At 47.3% G+C, this 21,973-nt stretch overlaps 2 protein-coding genes across 3 annotated transcripts in view; one reads left to right on the top strand and one right to left on the bottom strand.

Annotated features, from left to right (window-relative positions):
• Positions 1-7,247: 7,247 nt before the first annotated feature.
• On the bottom strand, positions 7,248-12,671 carry LOC110070196 (uncharacterized). Its single transcript, XM_020777839.3, has 2 exons — positions 12,176-12,671; positions 7,248-8,940 (listed from the first exon to the last, which is right to left on the bottom strand). Exons 1-2 carry the CDS (start codon positions 12,515-12,517, stop codon positions 8,239-8,241), a joined length of 1,044 nt encoding a protein of 347 aa, XP_020633498.3. The 5' UTR covers positions 12,518-12,671; the 3' UTR covers positions 7,248-8,238.
• A 7,030-nt stretch (positions 12,672-19,701) lies between these two features.
• The window catches only part of LOC110071058 (uncharacterized), a 47,690-nt gene continuing 45,418 nt past the window's right edge, over positions 19,702-21,973 (top strand). The window contains exon 1 of one of the 2 annotated variants that reach the window (XM_072987988.2): positions 19,702-19,796. The gene's annotated coding sequence lies outside the window, so the exon portion shown is untranslated. The remainder of the gene's footprint in view (positions 19,797-21,973) is intronic. The other variant, XM_078387847.1, reaches the window with a different exon arrangement.

Here is a 21,973-nt window from a genome sequence, read left to right on the forward strand (position 1 = left end):
TGTTCTATTCTCTTATTTTTCAGCTTCCAAACACAATTTTAAAAAAAACAGTTGTAGATGTTTTCCTGTTGCTTCCATATAATAATGTGTGTAATTAAGCTGATTCCAATTTACGCTGATCCTTTCCATGATTTTCTCAATAGAAAGTACTCGGAAGTAGTTTACTTTCCCTTGTGGGTGCCCTGGGGCCGTGCAGCTTGTCCACAGCTACACAGGCAACTTCTGTTTGCAGGAGGCAAGAACTGAACCCCTAATCTCTGGCTCCACAGCAAGATACCTCATGCTCTGAGGTATCCATACTTATTTTGTCCTTTATATGCACATTAATTTTGTAAGATTAATATCTCCAGAGGAGAAAAAGAGTATCTTGCAGAAGTCAGTGTTTGTTACATATAGGTGATGCCTGGGCATCTTATTTTGATTCACAGACCAAACTAAAGGAGAGAGGATCTGGATTGTGCCCTTCAGGTTCCATTTTGCATTTCCTGATAGAGGAGGCATGAACTGTGGCATTTCATGGTACTACGTGGGGGGGGGGATCCATATTGAGGCTCTAACTCAGTGGTTTTTAACCTTTTTGAAAGAAACGCCCCCTTGAGCCATTGAAGAAGTTATCATCGCCCCCCCCTGCGGTGATGATATCCTATTTATTTATTTATTTACTTACTTACTTACTTACTTACTTACTTACTTATTTAAGACACTTAAATCCAATGACCCCTGAAAACAAAATTCAATTCCAAGAAAATGAACAGCCCCCCAAAAGTAACATTTAATGATTTAGTTGCAAGCGAATTTTAAGACGCAAAAAGAAATATAAAAAGGGCATAAAACCCCCCCGCAATGCAGGAACTAAAAATTTCAAGATGAAAACTCTGAAACTAAATTAAGATTGGAGGAAAATATATATTCATGCACATTGTAAAAAGGCTGCAGCCATCTTCACAGATTTGGCTTGCTCCAGTGCCCCCTACCGCCCCCCTTCTGCTCTACCGCCCCCACACCGCCCCTTTTCATTCTACCGCCCCCCTGAAAAATGAAATCGCCCCCTGGGGGGCATTATCGCCCACGTTAAGAACCACTGCTCTAACTCATTATCTACTGTTCTCTCTATAAGAATTCTAGAGAAAGATTTCTGTTACCCATCATTCAGATATATTTTAACTGTACCACTACTGAAACAGTAGTAGGATTGCTTGCTGATACTGTACATAGTTGCACATTACATATTCTGTAGCACAATTTGCACTAGCAGCTAAGAACCTGAGGCTGCAATTTGTCAAGGGTCATAATGCCACATAAACGCTGAATACAGTGGACTGACATACAGTGGTGCCCCACTAGACGATTACCCCGCTTGACGACAAATCCGCAGCACAATGAGTTTACAATCGCTATAGCGATCGCAAAATGATTCAAGGGTTTTTCGCTTTATGACGATTGGTTCCCTGCTTCGGGAACTGATTTTTTGCTTAACAAAGATTCAAAACAGCTGATCGGCGGGTTGCAAAATGGCTCCCTGCTGTGTTCAGGACGGATTCTTTGCAAGACATGGATCAGAAAATGGCTGCCCTATGGAGGATCTTCGCTGGACAGTGAGGTTTTCCCCCCATTGGAACACATTGACCGGTTTTCAATGCATTTCAATGGGTTTTTTTTTTTCACTTGACGATTTCACTCTACAGCGATTTTGTTGGAATGGATTATCATCGTCAAGCGGGGCACCACTGTGCGTTATGACAATATTCTTAGACCGGGTTTTAATGGTTTTAAGGTAATTACCTGTTTTAATTGGATTTTATATGCTACAGTAGTCAGCACATTGTAAAGGTGTATGGCTAGAAACAATAAACTTTATATGTATGTATGTGGGGGGGGGGGGGTTAAATACATTCCAGTTCTGCAGTTCTAAGGCCATGACGAAGAAGATTTAGTCCCAGTCTCATGGGATGACTTTTAAGGTGTAAGAATGGCGATGAAAATTTTGCAGGCAGGCGGAGAGACATACAAAGACTCTGCGAGTTTTTTTTAATAAATAAAAGCTTAGTGTCCTAAAGGGGCAGTGAATGAGATTAATAGGGAGCACCCATAGTAAAAAAAAAAAACATATTGTGGGAGAAGAGAGAAATTCTTTGGGAGAAGAGAGGCAGACACAGGGCAGCCTCTGTCCATGCTGCACCCGTGTCCTTCAGTGTGTGTGTTTTTTCTTCCTCGTTGATTCTTATTTAGGTAATGTGTCTCTTTTTCCTGTTTAATAAATGTAGACATTTTAATCTCCTTTGTGGTGTTCAGGTACTTGATGAAGGTCAAGCCCTGACCTGTAAATTCTTATCTCTATTACGCACAACAGAGGCAGCAACAACAATGCTATACTAATGACGCGATAGGGTGAAGGTGCCCCCTCCGGTTGCTCTCCCACAGCCTGTTGAACGTCCGCCACGAAGCCTTTAAAAGGGCAGAAGCCTTGTTGCCTGTCCTTCCTCTATGGGGGGGGGGCGAGGCGGGAGCCCGTCTAACACCCGCCACACACAAACGATCAGACGCAAGAACCAACAGCAACGGCAGAATCGCAACAGAGGCGCCTCCGTTGCCAAAGCGACTCCTTCCATTCGCTCCTAGCTAAAGAAGGGCGGGGCCTTCTATACCCACTGTGCCCCTCCCCTATCCAGCGGCCCAACTGCCGCTCTCACGCGCCCAGTCTGCTAGCCTACGCGCCTGGTTAGAGGAGAGGGCGTGGCCTGCCCTCCCCAAGACCTCTTTGCCCACACTCCATAATATACCCCCACCCTTTTAAATCCAGACTGAATCAGGGGACGGGGTGGGGGGCCAGGGAGGTCAATGGTGGAGTCATCCCAGCGAGATACGGGCAAAGTGGGGCAGGACGGGGCAGGGTGGGGAAAAGTGCCTCACGCAACAGATGGGGGGGAGAGACTTTTTTGGGGAGGGAAAGGGCCCATTCAGGCACCAGGTGGAATGGGGGGGACTCCTGATATAGTGGGGTAAGGATTTCCCTTACTTCCAAAAGACTAACAAGGAGAGACAAGAGAGCCTTCTTAAATGAGCAGTGCAAAGAAATAAAGGAAAATTAATAGAAAGGGAAAAAATAGAGATCTGTTCAAGAAAACTGGAGCTATTAAAGGAACATTTTGCGCAAAGATGGACTTAATAAAGGACAAAAATGGGAGGGACCTCACAGAAGCAGAAGACATCAAGAAGAGGTGGCAGGAATACACAGAGGAATTATACTAGAAAGATCTGGTTGCCCCAGACAACCCAGATAATGTGGTTGCTGACCTTGAGCCAGACATCCTGCAGAGTGAAGTCAAGTGGGCCTTAGAAAGCTTGGCTAACAACAAGGCCAGGGGAGATGATAGCATTCCAGTTGAACTATTTAAAATTTTAAAAGATGTTGCTGTTAAGGTGCTACATTCAATATGCCAGCAAGTTTGGAAAACTCAATGGCCAGAGGATTGGAAAAGATCACTCTCCATCCCAATCCCAAAGAAGGGCAGGGCCAAAGAATGTTCCAACTACCATACAATTGCACTCATTTCACACGCTAGCAAGGTTATGCTCAAATTCCTCCAAGGTAGGCTTCAACAGTATGTTGACCAAGAACTCCCAGAAGTACAAGGTGGATTTCGAAAGGGCAGAGGAACTAGAGACCAAATTGCTAACCTGTGCTGGATTATGGAGAAAGCCAGAGAGTTCCAGAAAAACATCTACTTCTGCTTCATTGACTATGCAGAAGCCTTTAACTGTGAACCACAGCAAACTATGGCAAGTCCTTAAAGAAATGGGAGTGCCTGACCACCTTATTTTATTTATTTATTTATTTATTTATTTATTTATTTATTTATTTATTTATTTATTTATTTATTTATTTATTTATTTATTTATTTATTTATTTATTTATTTATTTATTATTTCAATTAAAAGCCTTCTGGAACAGGAAATTTTTGACCTGGCACCAAAATTTTATCAGCGTCGGCACCAGACGAATCTCAGTCAGGAGAGCATTCCATAGCCTGGGGGCAGCTGCCGAAAACGTCCTTTGTCTACAGGCCATCCTTCTTGCCTCCTTGAGGGATGGCTCTTTCAAAAGGGCTGCCTGGCTAGATCTTAACTGCCCGGTAGGCTCAGACCTATGACAAATCCCAAGGAAGCCTCAGAACTGAGAGTGGGGTGGGAGAAGGAAAACAAAACTTTGAATGAGTGATAAAAGCCCATGCTGATGATGCCATCAGCTAGTGCAGACATAAATTTAAGTAACAGGATTTCATCCATTGTATATCAAATAATAATAAAAAAACTAAGAGGAGTGTGACAGGGACATAATATTATTTATAATATTTATATTCAGTTTTTCCTCTAGAGCAGTGGTTCCCAACCTTGGGCCTCCAGGTGTTCTTGACTACAATTTCCAGAAGCCTTCACCACCACCTCTGCTGGCCAGGGTTTCTGGGAGTTGAAGTCCAAAAACATCTGGAGGCCCAATGTTGAGGATCACTGCTCTAGAGCAGTGGTTCTTAACCTTTGTTGCTCGGATGCTTTTGAACTGCAACTCCCAGAAATCCCAGTCAGGGCAGCTGGTGCTGAAGGCTTCTGGGAGTTGCAGTCCAAAACTCCTGAGTAACCCAAGGTTAAGAACCAGTGCTCTAGAGCAGTGGTCCCCAACCTTAGGCCTCCAGATGTTCTTGGACTTCAACTCGCAGAAATCCTGGTCAGAAGAGGTGGTGGTGTAGGCTTGTGGGAGCTGTAGTCCAAGAACATCTGGAGGCCCAAGGTTGGGGACCACTGCTCTAGAGGACCTAAGGTACTTTAGAGAGAGGGAGAGAGAAAGAGAAAGGGAGAGAGAGAGAGACTTCACCTGATTATTTTAAGCAGGCTGGTTCAGGGAAGTGAGGTACTTCAAGTAATTTGGACCTAAGTTGTTTAGGGCTTTATAAGTGAAAACCAGCACTTTGAATTGTGCCCAAAAACTGACAGATAGCCAGTGGAGCTGCTGGGCAGAGGTGTTTATTAACACGGACTCACTTACCTCACCAAAAGGTGTGTCACCTGATAAAATGATTATTCTGGGTTGGGCGGGGGATTTTTCCAGCAGAAAAAAGTATTTCAAAAGGTTTTCTCCAGTTCAAACAGGCACTTTTCATTCCTGAGCTACTCAAAGAGATAACTGGGATTGGATCTGATCAGCATTACAAAAAAGGACATGGAGGCGCCTGGAAGACTGAAGATTTATTTTGAAACACCACCAGCCACTTCCTCTAATATCTGGAGTGCCTTACTGAAGCCTCAGAGTCTGGGTCTGGATCCAGCCCTGTTCCGCTGTTCAGGGAAACTTCCATGGTCAGACAGAAAAAAGTTGTGCCATGATCCGTCTACTAATTTACTCGGATCGGTTTGGGCTGGTCAGATGTTTCTTTCAGGGATGAAAATAGATCCTGACAATTGACTTAAATGTTTAGCCTGGAAACTGTCCTTCCTTCTGACTTTGGTGGGTGCCGGGAGAGGACGTGTCCACAAGATGACTACATCCCCACCCTGCTTACACATCTGAGCTACCAGGGTGCACTGGAGATTCCCCAAAACATCTTCAGGAGTAAATGGTAGGAAATTGGATGTTGGGGGAGGAGTGAGAAGTCCAGAAAACGTGTCCAGGTCTATGCGGACTGAAGATTTTGAAAGAATCCCTCCATCCTTTTCCTTTGTTTCTGCAAGATGCTGGGGGTGCAAAATTATCTGGCTTTTTGCTCCAAAGTGGGAATAAAGTAGGAAAGATGGTCTGTGAGGGGAATATGTTTTTCTCCCTTTCCTTGAAGCTGGTGTTCTACAAAGCGCCGGCTGGCTGTGGATTTCCCCCAGGCGAAGTGGGGCGTCCTGGATCCAAACTGGAGGTTTCACATGGAGAATAATGATCCCCCAGCCTTCGGTTAAGCAGTGATGATAAACAGATGAATCTCTGTTCCTCACACTTTTCACTGTGGGTCTCCAGATGTCAAGGTGGATATGGGCAGGTATACAGTGTACGCGGAACATGTAAACTGTGCTTTCATCTGCAAGGGAGTCAAAGAAAGGCGTGTAGTTGATCAGAGGATTTTGTAGCAAGACATCCAACCAGCACATCTGTCTCTCTGAGAGCATCCGGAAAACCAGACCTCATCTCCCAGACAGAAGGATAAGTTCCATTCATTCAGTTCTCCAAAGGATAGTTCAGCCAGCAGGCAACAGCTTAGGCAGTTTTTCAGGTATGGGAAAGCAAATATAGTGGCTATATAACCCTCCTGCTCCCTAGCTAAGGAAATTCATAAATAAAATTTGGAATGTCACTTTATCCATGGTTAGGGTGTCGTCAATAGGCTGATCCTCTTGACTAGCATTTGATGAGAAAAAGTCTCATAATCTTTAATGAGCTTAGTGTGACAGAAGCAAGGTCCCCTCATCACACTTTAGAAACTTAAAGAGTGGCGTTCACACCTGTTTACACGGAGTGGAAGTTAAGACCCCCAAAAGGCAATGTGCTCATATTTAAAGTTGCCTGTCTTCACTTTCTTCATAGGTTATAAGATACAGAGAAATAACTACCTGGAGAACTTAATAAAGGGTCCCTACTAAATTCACAGTGTGATGTAGCAGATAGGGTGATGGACTAGGACTCTCAAGAACAGGATCAAAACCCCGCTCAGCCATGGACACTCACTGGGGGAGTGGAACTGGTAAAACTATTCTTTAGGTATCTTTCTTACCTTGAATGCCCATATTAGGTCACTTTGAGTCAGTTCCAACTTGACAGCACAAAAGATGCACAGCACACACTGGATATTAGGCTGGGATAGGACTTGGGAACTTGTTTATGTGGACTTTGCCCTCATCCTTCCCTGACAATTCCATGCCTGTGAGATCTAAACTTCAGTTAAAAGGAGTTAAGGGTTCCTCTGTCTCCGATCCCTCACAGAACATCTGCCTCTGGAAATACCAGATCTCGTTTCCATGACTAAAGAAAAGCTGAATCAAAGCGAGAACCCATTGTTGCTCCTTCTCCATTCCGTAGCTCCCAACTTAGTCCTCTTTTTTTGACACCTGGATACCCAGAAAGTATCAGCCTGAATAAAATCACAAGTACACACAAGGAATTTGACCAATCTCCAGGAGGCAGTGAAAGACAGGAGGGGCTGGCATGTTCCGGTCTATGGGGTCAAGAAGAGTCAGACACGACTTAATGATTAAACAACAACAAACACAAGGAAAAATAGAATGATTCTTTATTTGAAAAAGAACTACAGGAAACATTTCCTTAGCAACTACAACAGTTTGCAGACTGAGAGATCAGATCCAGACTTCTAGCCTTCTTCCAAGGCGACAGCAACATATAACCAAATAAGCATTCTCAAGAGTAAGAGTAGGCCACTGCAGATACCTTGAATTTCACTTTACATCATCCTCGGCCATTGGAAATGCTAGCTGGGACTCATGGTATATTATAGTCCAGCAACCTCAAGATGGTGCCTAATTTCCTGACCTTCTTCCACAGAGTGACTTCCTAAACTTTCTGTTTTCCCCAGCATGGGTGTAGGCTAAACATCACAAAAACGGTGGAAGGTGAAAGCTTAGTCATCACCTCATTCACTATCCAAGGCAAGAATGGGGAGCCGGCTGCCATTACTGCCCCAGCAAGTGGATTTGCTACTGAACAGAGTGAGCCTGGCAAACACTCAGGTTGCCAGTTGCTGTAGGACGGCTGCAAATCCGACAGCCGAAATGATAATTCCTGATGACCCGGGAAACAAACCTTAGCTTCTAACCCTGCAGAGTCCTACTTATGAGACTGTTCCGTTTCTGGGGGAAGCTGATGTGCCACTGAAACGGAAGGGGAAAATGTCGAGTTTGCCTGCATGGGAGATGAGCTGGTGATGGGTAAGTGGCTGTGAACTAGGGTGTCCTCAGGCTGCTCAGCGGCTGTGGTGGTTTCCTAGAGGGATCAGGGTTGGAGAAAGCAGTCTGTTGTAGCATTAAAGAGATCCTGGCCACTAGCTGCAGTCGTCGGTGTTCAGGCTACTAGTTCCCCCCTCCCCGAAGTTGTGTTTCCTGGTCAGACGCAAGGGCCCTTCTGCATCACATGGTGTCCTGCAAGACAGGTGGAGGGTGCTAGTCTGGTGGCGATTGTGGTGGCAGCAGTGGCAGCTAAAAGGGTTTTGCAAGGCAGGCTGTGGCTGAAGGCATGTTTTGAGGGCAGGTCTAACGTGGGCTGAGACTTCCTGCTTTCTCCTCTGGGAACCTGAAGGATTTCATGGTCCTCCTTAAAAAGGACATAACACTCCAGGGGATGGTGCAGGGCGGTGGCTGTGTGCTGGGCAGCCTCAAACCGTGCCCCATTTGCGGGAAGGGCGCTGCAAAAGGACACGGCTCCGGCTGCATGTTGGACATGATCGGGCCATTCACACACCCAGGCCTCTGGGCATTCATGCCAGTCTTCCACGCAGCATTTGCAGCCCGTACAGACCGGCTCACCCTTTGTGCTCGAGCGGTGCTCATGGCCACCATCTTGCCGTGCTTCACCTTTGCCAGCAGTAGCCACATCGGCATCTTCAGGAGCTGAGGCTTGATGGCGAGACAGAAGGGAGCTGGACAGTGGTTCTCCTTGCAGTGTTGGGCGTGGACATAGCAGATGGTGATCAGCTGATTACAAAGCTGGCAGTCCTCAAGGTTGTTACATCTGCAGGCCTGAAGATGCTGGACAAGCCGCTTTGTGTCCTGGCAGGATGGCTGCAAACAGCTGTCTCTGCGGCATTGCCCAGCATGCACCAAATACTGGTCCCAGAACCGGGGTCTGAGGGTCATGAATGTCCAGGAAGGCCTGGTCTGCTCTTCTCCTAGGCTGCTGTCGTCCATCGTCGCCTGTATCTTAGGACCAGCACAGCTAAATCGACCAACACCATCCTTAAAAACAGAAAGAGAGAAAGGTTAAAAAAATAAATCTTTAACAAAATATTTTTACAAAATACAAGATACAGACTAAAATAATCATGCTCACCAGGCTGACATTTCTACAGGTGGCGGTGGAACCACTGACACCTCACTAGTTTCATATTTTAAGTAATTAACCGTGCTCTTCAGGCACGCCTTCCCTCAGTAAACCAGCTACATGTGTGCGATTTTTTAAGATAGAATGTTATGTGTTATTGCTTTGACTGGATTGTTAGTACTTCTTGCGTTTTCCATTTTTGTTTTCCATTTTTCTCAATGACATTTTTTTGGGGGGCGGGTATACATATTGATCTTTGCCTTAATATTGCCTGTTGATGCTGTAAGGTCCCTGTGAAGGGAAAGACCAGAAGTACCGGGTCTTTCTGGTCAAGCCGTCTCTCATAAAGACTTCTAAACAAACTCAGACTAGTCCACCGACTACCCTAAGTCGTAAAAGAGATCAAAGTTCAGACACTCATGATTTAGAGGCATATCCACAAGGGAAAGGGGTGTCAAAGGCGGTGGATACCCGAGAGCTGGAAAGGGTTAATAATATCTAAGCCTTTTAAGGAAGATTTGGCGGGAAGGAAGGAGGTGGTGGAAGAAGAGGGGCTGGGGGAAGTGAAGACAGAACAGGATATCATTCCTGGAGGTTGGGAATGGATATGGTTGCAGGACCCGTGGACGGGAAAATGGGAACAAGTCCGGGTGCCTAAAGCTGAAGCGGAGAATCGGAGGAAGAAGGGATTACCCCAAAGGCCATTGTATTGGGGTGAAACCGAGATGCGTGAATGGAGAAGAAAGATTAGGGAACAGCAGGAGGCCATTGCTAAAGAAAGAGAGGCTTGACGGGCATGGCATTTAGAAGAACTGAGGAAGATGGGATGCTTCCTGGACCTTGGGGGGAATCGGCAAGAGAAGGAGACCCATCCTGGGGATGGATGGGAGATGAAGAGACCCTCATGCTTCCAAGTGCAACTGACCAGAGTTTGGGAACTGAGGGGTCAAGGACAAGTTTGTGCCGGTCTGTGGGACCAGAGTTTGGGAAACGTTCTGGAAGAAAGCTTTCTGTTGCCCTTGCGAGAGCCGTTGCTTGAACAAGAGTCTAAGTTTAAACAAACATGTTAAGGTTAAAACCCCCGTTGGGTGAAGCAATAAATGAACACAAGTTGTTTGATAAACCGTCTAATGGTGTTTTATTGAAGACAAGGGAAGCCCAATCACACGACCCTTCACAGTCCCTTTTTATTCATTGTTGATAGTTTTAAATATTATCTTCTAATGATGATAACCACCACCGTACACTTAGTGTTTTCAACTTTAAATATTGTCTTTCGTTGTTTGTAAGCCGCTTTGGGTCCTATTCAGAAAGACAGGGCAAAAATATATGAATGAAATGGCATAACCTTTATGGACCCCAGTGTGTTTTCTTCAGGTGCACTGAGTGTAGTTGGTATTGAGAGACATCCCAAGAAGTGGGTGGTGTTTGATGAAAGCTTACACCAAATAAAGACGCATGACTTTAAGGTGGAACATGATGGGAGGGAAGAGCCTTGATCACGAATCCTCATTCTCTAGGTGTTTAGTCTTGAGATTAAACGGATGTAGCCTCTCTTGCCTCTCTTGGGCAGGCCTTTCCATCATATTCTTCTTGACCTCCTTCTTCCCTCTTTACTGTTTCTGTTTTGCACTCTATGTAATGTATTGTAGTGTTTTTACTAATTAGAATTGCTTATTTATATTGTTATTGTATTTTATTGTTGTTAGCCGCCTAGAGTGGTCCTCACCGACCAGATAGGCGGGGTATAAATTAAATAAATAAATAAACAAACAAACAAACAAATAAATTGCGGTCCTGCTCAAGTCTCTTAATAACAACACAGGCTTTAAAAAAAGTACTTGCTTTTCCAGATCCTTGACGGTGAACCATTAAGCATTTCCACTTCATTTTTATCTAAAATTATATTGGGTTAAAAGAGGGGAGCCAGAAATGTCTCTATGCCTTTCCTAGTAGTTCCAGGAAGGAAAATGTATCAAGAGAGGCGGGTTTCCCTTTCTCTCCCCCCCCCAATACACGGGATGGGCTTAATGGAACCCCAAAGAATGGATATATCACACCCCAGCCATATTCAAAACCACCAGGGGACTAGGGATTTCTCCCTTTCAGGTTTCGTTCCAGCCAAGAAAAAGAAGTTCCTGTGCCTCACCTTAGGAAAAGAAAAAAGAAAAAGAAAGGAATGTCCAAGGAACGAAACAAAATCTAAATTAAGAACACGGCCAAACAGCCCGGAAAACCTACACAATCTAAATTCTCCCCTCTGCAAATGGGCAACACTTTAATTAGGACCAACGGCACGTAAGCGATTAAAATGTGCAAGGTTTTTAGTTCTTTAGCCCTTCCTCCATACTGAGCGGGGGTGGGGGGAGGGAGAGATCTGGGAAGGTTTTGTTGAGTCAGGGAGCTAGTCCACAGTGGGGTAAAGTTCCTGCCCTCTGGCCAAGCCTTCAAAGGTCATAATGACCTTTCCCACCTTCCTCATGCATAATGTGCAGAAGCCGCTCTAGTGAACAGGAGGGAATGGGGCTGCCCCCATGGGATGGCCCACACACCGATTTCAAAAGGAGGATAGGCTTTAGAGCTTCGTCAATCTACAGAAAAAGCCAAAAGCTGCCACATAGCGCTTAAAACACTGGTTGGGTGATTTTACAAGTTGATCAGGCAGGCAACCCTATTAAGTTGGGTCCTCATTTTATTGACCTGGGAAGGATGAGTGAAGAGCTACCTGGGATTCAACCCTAGGTCGTGCACCCAGTTTTGGCTGCAGGCCAGCAGCTGAATGGGCCCCTGCCAGGAATCCTCAGTGGGGCCAGCTTCCACGCCCAGCAGGGCTCCTCATCAGCCAGGAAGGGCAGAGTTTGCCCGCTCCCCAAAGGCCATCATCAGCCAGTCTTCTGGGCCAGAGAGCTTAAGACTATGGCTTCCAGCTGCGCCTCTGTCCTCTCCCTTGCGCCCACTCCTCCCTGGAATATTTTAAGCCCCGACCCCATCGCATCCTTCCCCTCCCCCAGTTACCTTTCTTTTCGTCGCTGGGGGAGAGAGAGAGGAGAAAGGGGCTGTCCTTTTTGGAAGGGGGGGGGGAAGAAAACCTCACCAGGGTTCCCTCCTCTATCCCAAAGCTACAGGGCTGTCCCCTGATCCCACACCTACCTGGGGCTTCTGGACCCCCAGCTCCGCAGGGACCAGCCCGGAGCGAAGTGGGGCAGAGCCGGCCTGGCGAGGGGGGTCCCGCTCCCTCTCCTCGGTCACCCGCAGCTTCCGCACCAGCTCCTCCAGATGGGCCAGGGCGGGCTCCTGGGGGCAGCTGGGCCGGCCGGAGCCCCGTCGGAAGCCGCCGGCCAGGGAGGGAGGGAGCCTGCCCGGGCCCAGGAGCCCCGCCGGGGGCCAGGACGGAGCCCCACCGCCCAGGCGGAGACCCTGCCCCGGAGCCCGAGGCGCCCCCCACCCGGTGGCTGCGCTCCCTCCTGCTGCTGCTGCTGCTGCTCCGGCCATCGGGGCTCCGTCGAGGGACCTTGATGGCTGCGGGGGGGGGGGGGGCAGTTGTGTGGCCGCTGCCGGAATCAGGAGAAAGCGACCCTTCCTGCCTCTCCCTCGCCCTGGAGCGAAGCGCCTCCCCTGGCCGGAAAAGCCGGGCAGGGGGCGGGCGAGAGCCTTGCCCTTGGGGCGGAGGGGAGGGCAGGGCAGGGCCAAGAGGGTCTCGGCTTCAGGGGGAGAGGGATGGGGCTTCCTAGAGGGAGCTTTCTGTGGCGGCAACCCTCCCTGAACGTTGGAATGAGCTTCACGTGTATTAGGGACGTCCAGGTTTCTCCCCGCCGCCGCGTGCTATTGCCCGTCTGATAACGCTCTTTATTAGATGCCTCCTCTCTCTTCACGGTGCAATTCACGGGATTCTTCATCGTCAGCCCTGATTGTGTTTCTAGGTGAAAAGGACCCTTGTTATCCCGCCTGCCGCAGGCCTCCTGCGGGGGTTTATCAGCTCGGGATCTTTGACATCTGGGCACAGCTGTGTGTGTGCACCAGATGTTTGGTGTGTAATCAAGGCAGGGGAAACGTGGAGGTGACAGAAGGAGAAACTACTCAAACTCCGGAGTGCGGAAAGGTGGACGACATCCTGCTTCAAAAGGAACTGCGCAATAGAACTTACTGTAAGACACACCGACTCCGAAGTGGCTCATGATGGAGAAAGACCATGCTGGGTTTGCAGTAAAGGGATCTGGTTTCCAGATACTGATGGAAATGAAGGGGTTTGATTCATGATTTCTGTTGTTCCCAATTCACCCAATTTATAGTAACCTAGTCTTAGAACTTCTTCTAAACAATGTCCAATTTTGATGCCATATGGTAGAACCCAGAATCCAGAGCACAAGACAACCACCATTGGCAACGCCTGTTTACAGTTGTTTGCATTCTTTGTCTTAAACAGGAACCAACTTCTGCAGGTTCCTGTTTCGCTTGTGGCCTGCTAAGCCCAAAGACCCTTTACTTGCGTTCTTCTGGTCAGGTCAGCTGTCACCCATATTGGTCACAGAAGAATGATGGAGTTGGAAAGGGCCTGTTCTAAAGCCATGGAGTCCAACCTTCCTCACAGCGCAGGCATCCAAATCAAAGCAGATCTGAAAAATGATTGTCCAATTTTTCTCTTGAATGCCTCCAGCTGGTATTTGTGCATCTGTTCCCCACCACCACCACCACCTAAACCCAGTGGATAGAGTGACAGACTAGGACTCTGGGGACTAGGGTTTGAATCTCCACTCAGCCACTGGAACTCACTGGGGGAATAGAGATGGTAAAGCCATTCCTTAAATATCTCACTGACTTTAAAAGCCCTATTAGGGTGGCTATAAGTCAGCTCCGACTTTATGGCACAGAACAGCAAAGGAATGGAAAAGGCTTGCAGATCTAAATTAGTGTCAATTGGTTACTTCCCACCCCACCCCCATCTGAATAGCTGAGTCAATTATGTATCTGGCTGTGGAGCCAGAGGTTGGGAGTTTGTTTGTTTGATTGTTTGATTGATTGATTTTTATCCCGCCCTTCTAGACAACGTCTACTCAGGATGGCTTACAATAAAATTATTCATGAAACAGTTTAAACAACAATTAAATCAACAATAAAGTATTAATCATGATAGGAAAATATAACCAAAAGTCTAAGTAAGAAATAAATGTCAAGTATTGACGGGAGGGAAGGCCTGCCTAAAGAGCCAAGTCTTTAATTGGCTCTTAAAAACGTCCAGCGAGGGTGCCAGGTGGATCTCTGATGGCAGGCTGTTCCAAAGTCGAGGGGCCACTGCCGAGAAGGCCGAGTCTCTAGTTCTTTCTTTCCGGGCCTCTCTCGGCATTAGGCCCCTCAGCCGTCTTTCCTGGCTATAGCGAGTGACCTGAGTATATCTAGGTGGGAGAAGGCATTCTACTAGGTCCAAAACTGTTATATGTCATCATTAACAGTTTGAAATCAATGTGGAAATGAATGGGCAGCCAATGCAAGGCAGCCAGAGTGGCAGAGATATGCTGGTGTTTTCTCGTCCCACTAAGTTGTCTGGCTTCCGCATTCTGCACCATCTGAAGTTTCCGCATCAATCCCAAAGGTAGCCCCACGTAGAGTGCATTACAGTGGTCTAATCTTGAGATTACAAGTGCATAGACCAAAGTGGTGAGGGCCCCACCATCCAGATAGGGACGCAGCTGGGCAATCTGCCATAGATGGTAATAGGTGGAGTGGACCACTGACGCCACCTGGGTTGCCATGGTAAGCTCCGGATCCAGGTGTACTCCCAAGCTGCGAACCTCACTCTTCGCGGTGAGAGTCACCCCCCCCCCAAAGTGAGGGAGTTTCCCAAACCGCCAATGGAGGGGCCGCCCACCCTCAAGACATCCACCTTGTCCAGGATCAGCCTCAACCCATTCTCCTGCATCCATTGCAGTACAGCCTCCAGACAGCGCTGAAAGGACAGCTGAAGAGTTCAGTTCCCCACTGTGCCTCCAAAGAGAAGATCCTGCCTGGGTGGCTTTGGGCAAGCTGTCCAATCCCAGGGCAACCCCAGAAAAAGGGAAGGGGAAACTGATAGGGGGAGATAATGATACTGTATTTTATTACTATCAACTGTATCAATAAATTTGAGAATCTCTCTTATGTACTATAACATCTTGTCCACAATGTAGCTGTAACAATATTGTATCTATGCTCTTTATACCACAACAAATGTACCTTATCCCAAATGTACTTTATATTTGTACTCCTGCTATATTTTGTATTTCTGCAATGCCTAGAATGTATGCCCTCCCAAATGGTCCCATTGATTAGATGTTTTACAAACTCCATTCTGTTTTAACTCTGCCTCAACCCAGACCTGGGAACAACAAAGACCATTCACACCTAGCTGATAGCACTGCTGATAAGCATTTATGGCCCATCCAAATAAACAAAGCAACCCCCACCCTACACCAGGAACTGAGGTTGTGGTAAAGTATGGCCAGATGGCTACACTTAGAATAACAAAAGGGATGCCCAAAGTCACATTGGAATGTCAGGGGAGGAAGGCAGCAATAATGGTTCCCAGACTTTCAGGCACAGCTTGGGCACAGGTCAAAGAAACATCAGGGCATAAAATTGATATTTTCTTCTGATTTCTGAATGGCTAAGTTAGCATCTCAAATCCAATGAGGAGCAGGATCCAAGATTGGGTTCCTCATTTAGTCATGCCCGACTCTTCGTGATCCCATGGACCAGAGCATGCCAGGCCTTCCTATCTTCCACTGCCTCCCGGAGTTCTGTCAATTTCATGTTGGTTGTCTCGCAGACACTATGCAGCCATCTCATCCTCTGTCGTCCCCTTCTCCTCTTGCCTTCACACTTTCCTAACATCAGGGTCTTTTCCAAGAAGTGTTCTCTTCTCATGAGATGGCAAAGTACAAGAGCCTCAGCTTCAGGATCTCTCTTTCCAGTGAGCACTCAGGGTTGATTTCCTTTAGAATTGATAGGTTTGTTCTCCTTGCAGTCCAGGGAACTCTTAAGAGCCCCCTCTAGTACCACAATTCAAAGGCATCAATTATTCGGCGGTCTGCTTTCATTATGGTCCAGCTCTCACTTCCATACATCACGACAGGAAAAACCATAGCTTTGACTATTCGGACTTTTGTTGGCAAGGTGATGTCTCTGCCTTTTAAGATGCTGTCAAGATTTGTCATCGCTTTCCTCCCAAGAAGCAGGCGTCTTTTAATTTCGTGGCTGCTGTCTCCATCTGCAGTGATCATGGAGCCCAAGAAAGTAAAATCTGTCACTGCCTCCATATCTTCCTCTTCTATTTCCCAGGAGGTGATGGGACCAGTGGCCATTATCTTAGTTTTTTGATGTTGAGTTTCAGGCTGTTTTTTGCACTCTCCTCTTTCACCCTCATTACAAGATTCTTTAATTCCTCCTCACTTTCTGCCATCAGAGTGGTATCATCTGCATATCTGAGATTGTTGATATTTCTTCCGGCAATCTTAATTCCGTCTTGGGATTCCTCCAGTCCAGCCTTCCGCATGATGTATTCTACATATAGGTTAAATAAGCCGGGGGACAATATACAGCCTTGTCATACTCCTTTCCCAATTTTGAACCAATCAATGTTTACGTATCCAGTTCTATCATTCTATCATTTTTGAGATTATAACCCATTACAGCTTTTCCCACTATGAGGGCTACTCCATTTCTTCTATGGGATTCTTGCCCACAATAGTAGATATGATAATTGTCTGAATTGAATTCGCCCATTCCCATCCATTTTAATTCACTGATACCCAGGATGTCAATGTTTATTCTTCCCATCTTCTGTTTGACCACATCCAGCTTACCAAGGTTGATAGATCTCTCATTCCAGGTTCCTATGCAGTATTTTTCTTTGCAGCATCGGACTTTCCTTTCACTTCCAAGCACATCCACAGCTGAGCGTCATTTTGGCTTTGTCCCAACCACTTCATTAGCTCTGGAGCTACTTGTACTTGTCCTCTGCTCTTCCTCAGTAGCATGTTGGACAGCTTCCAACCGGAGCGGCTCATCTTCCAGCATCATACCTTTCAGCCTTAGGTTCATGGGGTATTCTTGGCAATGATACTGGAGTGGCTTGCCAGTTCTTCCTTCAGGTGGATCGCGTTTAGTCAGAACTCTCCACTATGACCTCTCCCTCTTGGGTGTCCTTACATGGCATAGCCCATAGCTTCTCTGAATTACTCAAGCCCCTTCGCCTCGACAAGTCAGCAATCCATGAAGGGGGCAGATGGCGATAGCAGCCACAAAATTAATGAATTTGACCAAACTCCGGGAGGGAGTGGAAGACAGGAGGGCCTGGCATGCTCTGGTCCATGGGGTCACAAAGAGTCAGATACGACTTAATGACTAAACAACAACAGTCACCATCTGCAGTGATCATGGCCCCCAAGAAAGTAAAATCTGTCATTGCTTCCATATCTTCCCCTTCTATTTGCCAGTATTTTTCTTTGCAGCATTGGACTTTCCTTTCACTTCCAGGCACGTCTGCCGCTGAGCGTCCTTTTGGCTTTGGCCTAACCACTTCATTAGCTCTGGAGCTACTTGTCCTTGTCCTCTGCTCTTCCTCATGTTGGTTGCCTTCCGACCTGAGGAGCTCATCTTCCAGCCTCATATCTTTTAGCCTTTTGTATGCGCTTGGGCGCTGCTTGCTCCTGCATGACTCGGTGGGCGATGTTCCGCTCGCGTTGCCTTTCTGGGCTCCACGAGGGCTGGGCTGGCATGGTGGATCGCTGAGCGGAAGCCACTGCTGTTGTGGAGCGAGAGAGGGCACCAGCTATTGGTCAAAATCCTGTTGTGTGGCCCTAGCAGGAGAGGCACCATCATCAATGGCATTCTGCCACTGATTCAAGCCTTCCTTGGGCCATTTTGGGGTGGAATCAAGCATTATGACCAAGCGACATATACCCTGAAATCACAAAAGGAAGCCTTTAACTGTCAGCCGTTTGCTGATTACTTCATTCCCGTTGTGCACACTGAACCGTTTAGCTTTGGCTTTGTGCATCGGTCTGTCACCGTGGAGGAGAGGAAGCCTGTGCAGGGAGGAGAGTGCTTTGGCTCTCGCACACTTTCCACAACATGGACTTCCTTCACAACTGAACCAGATGTACACATTGCACCATCAGCCACAGTCATGGGCCTCTGGGCAGAATTACCAAGGTGGGGTCAGGCCAGGGCCCTGGTGGCCAAATATTCTCATAAAGGCATCTCGATCCCATCCTTCTGAACAACAAGCGAGCCTTCAATGGCTGTAATGTGCCTTTAGGTCATGCCCTGGTTCTAATTTGATGATACATTTCATCTCTTTTTTTCTTCTTTATTTTGTATTTTCAGTGTGTTTTGGCCCCCTCTCCCTGGAGACATCAGGAATGGCCCCTTCCCTGTTACCCTTCTGAAAAGAGGCTAAAGATACTCATCTCTTCAGGCAGGCTTTTGACAATTACATCTGAATCCCTGAACCCCATTTTAGCAGCCAGTTTTAATCTTTTCCACATTTCCATGTTTTCACCTTCTAATTGTATTTTAAATAATATATTGTTTATTTTTTTTAATATTCATGGTCCCCTTTTCCCCAAGAAGACCAAGGGTGGGGGCCCTTAATTATTCTTAATAATTATTGCGCCCTGTCCCCATCGCCTCCGGGGGGGGGAGAGATAGGGTAGAGACCATAGAGCCAGGAAGGAGGTAGAGGATTGCCTCTCCCCGGCGGACCGGAAGCGGAAGCCGGGAGCCTGCTGTTCTCTCTTTCCCACCTCTATGGTCTTCCTCTTTCCCGCCAGAGGACTTGGAAGGAGGCGTGGGAGGTCGGCAGGTGTGTATGTGTGTTTGTGTGGGTTGTGAGGGGTTGCAAAAACTGAACATTAGGCCCCCCACCGACTCCCCAGGGACCGTACGGGGGGGGGGGAAGGGGGGGAGAGTCTCTTTTCAACCCGGTGGAAAAAGCGCAGCAAAGCCAAACGCCCCCCCCCGCCGCTTTTGCTCCGCCTGGAGGGAAGGAAGAAGGAGCCTCATTTCAATCCCCCCCCTTTTCTTCTTTCTCTTCCTCGGGGGTGGGGTGGGTGGAGAGGACGGAGAGTCCTGATCCCACGTGGGGGGAGGGGACAGGGAAGGTTGCCAGGATCCTCCCCACGCCTTGTAGGTGAATGCGTGTCCGTGTAGGGACTCATCCTGGGGTGGTTTGTTCCCCCCCCCCGCCGTTTTCCTTTTTTTCCTTTCCTTCCTTCGGGGGGGGGGGTGTCCAAAGGGAAGGAGAAGCGGCCACTGGTTCTTTTCTGCCCCTTTATTCTCTTCCTCCTCTCCCCCGTTTCACCTTCTAATTGTATTTTAAAATATATATATATATATATATATATATATATATATATATATATATATATATATATATATATATATATATATATATATATATATATATATATATATATATATATATATATATATATATATATATATATATATATATATATATATATATATATATATATATTTAATATTCATGGGCCCCCTTTCCCCAAGAAGACCAAGAGCAGGGGCTCTTAATTATTCTTAATAATTATTACGCCCTGTTCCCATCGCCGGGGGGGGGGGGTAGGGTAGAGACCATAGAGCCAGGAAGGAGATAGAGGATTGCCTCTCCCATCGGACCGGAAGCGGAAGCCGGGCGCCTGCCGTTCTCTCTTTCCCACCTCTATGGTCTTCCTCTTTCCCGCCAGAGGACTTGGAAGGAGGCGTGGGAGGTCGGCAGGTGTGTATGTGTGTTTGTGTGGGTTGTGAGGGGTTGTTAAAAATGAACATTTCGGGCCCCCACCGACTCCCTAGGAACCGTACGGGGGGGGGGAGAGGGGGGGAGTCTCTTTTCAACCCGGTGGAAAAAGCGCGGCGAAGCCAAACGCCCCCCCCCGCCGCTTTTGCTCCGCCTGGAGGGAAGGAAGAAGGAGCCTCATTTCAACCTCCCTTCCTTCTCTTCTTTCTCTTCCTCGGGGGTGGGGTGGGTGGAGAGGACGGAGAGTCCTGATCCCACGTGGGGGGGGGAACAAGGAAGGTTGCCAGGACCCTCTCCATGCTTTGTAGTTGAGTGCGTGTCCGTGTAGGGACTCATCCTGGGGAGGTTTGTTCCCCCCCCGGTGCATAGAGGCCGCCCTTGTCCTTTTTTTCCTTTCCTTCCTTCGGGGGGGGGGATTTTCAAAGGGAAGGAGAAGCGGCCACTGTTTCTTTTCTGCCCCTTTATTCTCTTCCTCCTCTCCCCCTCCTTGCCTTCCCCAGACAAAGGGGCCCCCGAGGGTCCGTGTGTGTGTGTGTGAGAGAGAGTTGTGTTGTGTTTGTGGGTGGGTGCGTGTGATTTCCAAAAATGACCATTAGGGCGCCCACCACTCTCCAGGCAATCGGGGGGGGGGGGGGAAGGGAAGCGCAGCAAAGCCCCCGCCCACGTTGCTCCGCCTGGAAAGAAAGGACACCCTCCCCCCTCTTTCTTCAGGGGTGTCACGATCCCACTCGGGGGGGGGACAAACAAGCTCGGCAGGGTCCTCTCCATGCCGTGTGTGCACGCAGGAAATCATCCTCGGAGGGGTGGTGGTTTTCTCCCACCCCACGCACCCCCCACCCCCGGTCATGGAGACTGGTGCCCTTTCCCTTTTTCCCTCCGTCTTCCCCCCCTCCACCTTTTCTTCCTTCTCCAGACCTACACTCTGGGTGACCCATACACACACACCAAGGGATTTCCTCCCACGCTTGGCCATGGGGCTTTTTGGGTTCCCTTTGGGGGGAGAAGAGAGCTACCCTGTTTTAAAAATTAAGTTTTGTTTCCACTTTTTCCCCAATTCGTTTTGCTTCCAGTGCCCTGTTTGGCCTCTTTGTGGGGCAAAAGTTGGTTTTGGGGGAGGGGGGTTAGGGCCACTCTTTCTCAGAAACCCCTTAGAATGGTAGCAGTAAAATAAGCCCTCTATAAATCCCTGAAATCAATAAATTCATTCCTTCATATGCATTACGTACCTGTTTAAGCCAGGCAAGGGCTCTTGGAGATGGCCGTTTCCTCCCTCCCAGCTGGGAGTGTTTGGGGGACGGAGGGCAGGGAAGTCTCTCTGCACGTCAGGAAAAGGGGTGGAGTATAAACGTGTGGGTCACCTTTTTCTCCTTCCCGCTTTCAGTGTCCTTTTTTTTTTTTTTTTTCCAAAACTATTGGGTAATGGGGAAGGAATACAAAAGGCAAAGGGCAGTGGGGGGGAATGGAAAAAGGGTTTTGAGAATAAGAAAACATCAAATGCATAATCATTCAATCTTGCATATCAAGTATATAAACATCTAATCTATTAATGTTCCAATAAAGGTTCATCTTTCTTCTTTTTCTTCTTCTTCTTTTGACTATTTTGTCTATGTATTAACCTCTTTACCTTTCAACTTATACGTGTAATACAACTTAAATCTATGTTATTCCCACAGCATCAGAACACCAAGGCCAATTGTGAAATATATCCCCTTTCACCCTCCTTTTTTCTTGAGAATACACTCAGCAGACCCAAAATAATATAAATCCTGCTCTCCCCTCCCCTTTCCTCCCTGTGCTTGTTTGTTTCTGCGACTCTTTTTTCTTCCATATTTTAAAAGGGGAAACAATATCATTCAAAGTTTGCTTTTCAACCTCAATTTCCTTATCTGCTATCGCTACATCTCTTACTGGGTGGTCCTCCATCCCTTGTATATTATCTGATATCTTCATCAATACAACCGGTTCTGAGATCTCTTTTTGGTGTAATGTAACCTCTGCTACCTTCCCTCCCCTAGAGCCTCCAATCACGTCTTCCATCTGGTCAATATAATAATTTACCTGCATGAATTTTTGCAACAGTGACATCTGAAAAGAGGTTTTCCAGTCTAGCCACCGATCTGTAATTTTCTCAGGGGGAGGTTCCATTTTCTGTTTCCACT

The sequence above is a fragment of the Pogona vitticeps genome, chromosome 2 (genome assembly GCF_051106095.1).
Source record: "Pogona vitticeps strain Pit_001003342236 chromosome 2, PviZW2.1, whole genome shotgun sequence".
In the NCBI taxonomy this organism is placed as follows: domain Eukaryota; kingdom Metazoa; phylum Chordata; class Lepidosauria; order Squamata; family Agamidae; genus Pogona; species Pogona vitticeps.